The sequence below is a fragment of the Anomaloglossus baeobatrachus genome, chromosome 4, assembly GCF_048569485.1.
Source record: "Anomaloglossus baeobatrachus isolate aAnoBae1 chromosome 4, aAnoBae1.hap1, whole genome shotgun sequence".
Taxonomy (NCBI): Eukaryota; Metazoa; Chordata; class Amphibia; order Anura; family Aromobatidae; genus Anomaloglossus; species Anomaloglossus baeobatrachus.
In genome coordinates, this window is record NC_134356.1 from 241,875,541 (window position 1) to 241,881,540 (window position 6,000).

The following is a 6,000-nucleotide window of genomic DNA, read 5'->3' on the forward strand; positions in this document are numbered from 1 at the left end:
CGGTCAGTGAAATCCTTAAGGGAAGTGCCATCAGCCACCGACACAACGGTCCGGGCTGCGAGCCTAGACACCGGAGGGTCTACCTTAGGGGAGTGAGCCCACTCCTTGACCACCTCAGGTGGAAAGGGAAAACGGTCATCAGGACCACGCTTTGGGAAGCGCTTGTCCGGACAGGCCCTGGGCTTGGTCACAGCGGCCTGAAAACTGGAGTGGTTAAAGAAAACACTCTTAACTTTCTTAGGCAAGGTAAACTGGTGCTTTTCTGCCAGAGATGGTTGCTCCTCTGATACTGGCGGATTGAGATCCAGTACAGAGTTAATAGAAGCAATCAAGTCACTAAGATCTGAGTCACTTTCGAACAGATCAATGGGGTACATGGAGTTAGCCTCCGAGCCCCCTGTAAAGGCATCCTCCTCATCCTGCGAGTCAGCTCTGGAATCAGAGCCACGGGAGGAGGAAGGAGAGGGAACCCTGCGTCTCTTCTCAGGAGGACGGGGTCTGGGCCCAGATGATGAATCCTCTGTGAGCTCCGGTCCTGAGAGACCCCTAGCAGCAGAGGCACCCTGTGAAGGGAGCTGATGCATATTCATCAGAGTCCTGGACAGAAGTCCCATGGACTCAGCAAAAGACTGGGAGATAGACCTAGAAAAGGATTCTACCCACGCCGGGGGTTCAGCCACAGGAGCAGGAGCAGCCTGAGAGACTACTGAGGGTGAGACTCCAGGCTGTGGCGCCGCCAAGTTAGAGCAGGCATCACAATGTGGGAAGGTGCTTGGTTCAGGCAGCAGTAGCTTACATGCAGCGCATACAGCATAAAGCTTTGGAGCCTTGCTCCTCGTGTGAGACATGCTGCTGGAGTGGGGGCTCTGCCAGAGAATGAACCCCAGAGAGAGTATATATACAGATCCACAACCGGAGACCGGTTGTGGCTTACCAGACCGCTGGAGCGGTTTGTGTGCCCTCCAGATCCCGAAGCCTGGACCCCCAAGCACAGCACCTCAGCAGGGATGCTGCAGACCAGCGCTGCAATGACTGATCGCAGAGAGAACGCTGAGAAAATGGCCGCCGGAGCGAAGAGAGGGGGCGGGACTTGCTTGAGGAGCGGGATCTGGAGAGCCATAGAGACCTACAGGGGAGGGGACACACACTGCAGTGGGGAGTGTCCCTTCCCTGTACAGAACGGCTGCCGGGAGGAGCCGAGCCTGTCCCTCTGCATGAGTGACATGCGAGGGCAGTGAAACAGAAACTAGGCCTCCGGCGAAGCCGGGGCCTAAATTTGATCGCCGCGGCCGACGAGCAGGCACCATCGGCGCGGTTCTCAGGCGACAGCTAGAGAACCCGCCGGAAATGTCAGTAAACATAATAAGCACACTCTCCCCAACAATAAAGTACAGGGACCCCGAAATATAAACGTCTCAGGTACTTAGCTGCTGAGACGCAGGGCCAGGTCCCTGGGGATGAGTGCTCCGGTCCAGCCGGGTCCTGAAGGGCTGCGGATGGAGACCGGTCTCCTGCCAAGCATGGAGACCGTGCTGGCTCCCACTTCAAGCCAGAGCCCAGGAGGGATGGTGAAGGAGCACGGCATGTAAGGCCTAGGAAATCAACCTTACAACACCGCCGACACAGTGGGGTGAGAAGGGACATGCCGGGGGTCCAGACGTGGACCCGCACTTCTTCATCTCGTTCCAAGAGGAAAAAAAAATCATATGAGAATGCATGTGTGGATGTATGCCTCCTGACACAAAGCGATAAACTGGCTGGGTCTGCTCACCAGGGGGTGTATAAGCTCAGGGGGAGGAGCTACACTTTTAAGTGTAGTACTTTGTGTGTCCTCCAGAGGTAGAAGCTAAACACCCATGGTCTGGGTCTCCCATAGGAACGATAAAGAAACATAATTTAATAATTACACACAGTGACAACAAGCACCAAAAAATGGTTACATCTACAGCTTTTCTTCTTACCTTGCATCCAAAAGCAGGGAGAGGGCCGCGAGCAGTCCGCACCAACAGGCATTGATCATCTCCTCCCAAACAGTCCTACCAACTTTAAAGAAGACAATCATTCAGAAATGTAATCATTTGTAACGTACTATACACCACAATTCTGTCTGAGTGCCAATCCCAAGAACAGACGCTACAAGTAAAGGTCAGATAGAAGATATTGCACATCACGAGGTGCTCTGTCTCATCGTCTTTAAACCTAAAAGATAGTGACTGGCGTAAGATTTTTTTAGAGAATAAATGTTGGCCCAATCACTTTTATGGAAGCTGAGCACTTGAGTGTATAAAGGAATCAATAAACTCAAGGCCCCGTTTATTGAAAGAGATGTAAAAAGCAACCATAAAACATATTTTGTTATGTCTTCTGCATCAAGCACCGCCGACGTAGTGGGGTGAGAAGGGAACATGCCGGGGGCCCCGTGGGGGCCCACTTTTCTTCCAACCGATATAATCTAATATGAGAATGCATGAGTGGATGTGTGCCTCCTTCCACACAAAGCATAAAACTGAGGAGCCCGTGATGCACGGGAGGGTGTATAGGCAGAGGGGAGGGGTTACACTTTTAAAGTGTAATACTTTGTGTGGCCTCCGGAGGCAGAAGCTATACACCCAATTGTCTGGGTCTCCCAATGGAGCGACAAAGAAAGCAACCATAAAACATATTTTGTTATGTCTTCTGCATCAACTGAAGTCATTATCCATATGACAATGGCTACATATTAAATGAAAATTACATCCTTCAAAGTATCAAAATTTTAGTAAAAGAACCTGGTTCTTCCTCAGGAGGATCAGACCCGGCGCTGACATCTTTCTGCTCGATGGTGGGTGACGCGGGTTCTTCTGCGGATATCTGGGAGTCTGTTTCAGCCTGCCCAATCTCTCCTTCAATCATGGTAGTGATACCTCGCACCAGATCTAGCAGGCAGTGGAAGGCCACGGACATAGCATAGCCCTCTGGGATAGTAGGAGGTTCCACTTTATCCAGCATTTCAAGACTGCAACAGAACGCGAATAATGCAAATCACATGGCTAAGAAAATAGCTATAGTAAAGACCAACATCTGATGTTTCTAGTGTATTAACAATAAGAGTGCGACATCGCATGTTTCGCGGTCTACTGACCAGAAGAGTTCGACATCTGATGCTTCGCGGACTAATGATTAGAAGAGTGCAACATCAGATGTTTCTGCTGTATTGACTAAAAGAGTGCATCATCAGTTGTTTCGCAGTCAGGTTATTATTAGGAGAATGCGTCATTAGATGTTTCACGGTCAGGCACTAAAAGAACGCATCACAGGCTGTTTGGCGGTCAGATTACTAGAAGAACGCGTCATTGGATGTTTTGCGGTCTATTGACTGAAAGAGCGCATCATCACATGATTCACTGTCAGGTGACTAGAACAGCGCGTCATCGGATATTTCTCTGATGATATCTTCTTCTTAATTACCTGAAAGTGGCACTAGTTGCTGCTGTGACTATTATACAGGGAAGACACCAATTTTAGATCTGGCGCAAACCTCCACAACGGCCAGTGCTAGATCGACAGTGGAGCTGGAAGGGGAGTATGCATCTCTGTATTATTTTTATCCAATCCTTGCCTAAAAAAATATATATTTGACTATCGGACAACCTCTTAAATTAAACTCCTGTTGACATTTGTGAGTACTTACTAGGTGGCTTTAGCACTGCCTTGAACAGAGATGGTCATGATTGGAATCCAGGTGCCTCGATACTCAAAAGCAGGCAGAACGCTTGTATTACCAGATGCTGCTGCCATCCCTGGTGTAGCCGGGTTTGTGGCAGGAGCACTGGAGGCAGAGCCCGCTATAAATAAAGGAAACGTTTTACCTCACAGGAACATTCCTAGGACTTTGATATCCTTAGGATAAGCCGTCATTATAAGGTAGCCTCCCAGTACCCCACCAACCAGGTTATTTTACCATGCCATTATGGTGAGGCTTATGCACCCCCCTCCCCCCCCCCCCAAGTGAGTCTTATGTACCGAACCCCCAAACCCCCCAGAAGAGGAGAAACAGAGCGAGGGGAAAAAAAATTACCAATGGGGATGGATGTAGTGGAGGCATTTCCAGCACTTGGTATAAGGAAGAGTGACTGTATAAAGGATCCCAACGCATTGACAATGTCTCGGAATACTTTTGTAGAGTGTGGTTTCATGTCATAAGACTGGCAGAAAGACCTGAGTAGGTAAAGAAATGATGGTTTGTTAAAGGGGAAAACAAAAGCCAAACATATGTAGAGATAACACTTAGCAGAGCATGTTGTAATAATCAGATAAAAGCACATGCAGAAATGAATCGCAATCATACCAATGCTCATCCTTCTGTGAAAAGCAACTCTAGACGGGGCCACATCAATGTACAAATATAGCATCACATCAATATGAACTATTTATTGAAGCAAATACCTGAGCAGCTGGGGCTGAACGCACAGTCTGTGTATAGACTCCACGGCCACAGCTCGGAGCCACTGTGGCTTATCGGCATCCAGAAATTTCACTAATAGTGACAGAAAGATCTCACACTCGGTCACCTACAAAAGAAACTGGGCTTATTCAATGCTTCTTGTACACGGCAGTGTCCCCCACTCATAAGAAGCATGCCTTGTATACATTCACAGACGTAGCATAAAGAGACTGCATACTGGAGGAACAGGCCTTGAAGATGATAATGCAATAGTGCACGGTACAGGTAGAGCAGGCATTCAAATGTATAAAGCCAACAGAACTCCTCCACACATCAAGTCGGCTCTGAATAACCCCGCCCTCATCACTGATTGTCAGCTTTGTGTACACTGTGCATAGGCAGAAAGCTGCTAATTAGTGGTGGAGTTAAGGTCCAGTCACACTAAGCAACTTACCAGCGATCCCAACAACGATAGGGAACGCTGGTAAGTTGCTAGGAGGTTGCTGGTGAGATGTCACACTGCGACGCTCCAGCGATCCCACCAGCAACCTGACCTGGCAGGGATCGCTGGAGCGTGGCTACACGAGTTGCTGGTGAGCTCACCAGCAACCAGTGACCAGCCCCCAGCGCCGCGTGGAAGATGCTGCGCTTGGTAACTAAGGTAAATATCGGGTAACCAACCCGATATTTACCTTGGTTACCAGCGCACGGAGCTACACGTGCAGAGAACAGGGAGCAGCGCACACTGAGCGCTGGCTCCCTGCTCTCCTAGTTACAGCACACATCGGGTTAATTACCCGATGTGTGCTGCAGCTAAATGTGCACAGAGCAGGGAGCAGCGCACAATGCTTAGCGCTGGCTCCCTGCTCTCCTAGCTACAGCACACATCGGGTTAATTAACCCGATGTGTCCTGCAGCTACATGTGCACAGAGCAGGAGCCGGCACTGACAGTGAGAGCGGCGGAGGCTGGTAACAAAGGTAAATATCGGGTAACCAAGGACAGGGCTTCTTGGTTACCCGATGTTTACATTGGTTACCAGCCTCCGCAGAAGCCGGCTCCTGCTGCCTGCACATTTAGTTGTTGCTGTCTCGCTGTCACACACAGTGATCTGTGCTTCACAGCGGGACAGCAATAACTAAAAAATGGCCCAGGACATTCAGCAACAACCAACGACCTCACAGCAGGGGCCAGGTTGTTGCTGGATGTCACACACAGCAACATCGCTAGCAACGTCACAAAAGTTGTTCGTTATCAGCGATGTTGCTAGCGATGTTGCTTAGTGTGACGGGGCCTTTATACAGACCTCATGAATATGGACAGCAGGTTTACTAGTCCTCTAGTTATAATCTCTTGCTGATAAAATAGTGCTTTTATCAAAAAACAGCAAGCAGCCCACTAGGTGACACATTGCTGGGATCAGGGTCTCTTCCCCTACATCTTGCTACCCTCAATATTAGGTAGCAAAAACATGGTGACAGATTCCCTTCAAGTGTGTGCGGACCATTAGTTTTCACAGCTGTCAATGGTGTACAACTATCTACCTGTAAGGTTAAAAGGGGTATTCCAATCTCCAAG

General features: G+C 49.2%; 1 protein-coding gene across 2 annotated transcripts in view; it reads right to left on the reverse strand.

Annotated features, from left to right (window-relative positions):
* The window catches only part of MON2 (MON2 regulator of endosome-to-Golgi trafficking), a 196,470-nt gene that overhangs the window by 132,153 nt on the left and 58,317 nt on the right, over window positions 1–6,000 (reverse strand). For both annotated transcript variants that reach the window (XM_075344755.1, XM_075344754.1), the window contains exons 9-13: window positions 4,426–4,550; window positions 4,058–4,197; window positions 3,671–3,824; window positions 2,769–2,995; window positions 1,962–2,043 (exon numbers count right to left, since the gene is read on the reverse strand). In XM_075344755.1, the coding sequence (XP_075200870.1) occupies window positions 1,962–2,043; window positions 2,769–2,995; window positions 3,671–3,824; window positions 4,058–4,197; window positions 4,426–4,550 (728 nt within the window). The remainder of the gene's footprint in view (window positions 1–1,961; window positions 2,044–2,768; window positions 2,996–3,670; window positions 3,825–4,057; window positions 4,198–4,425; window positions 4,551–6,000) is intronic.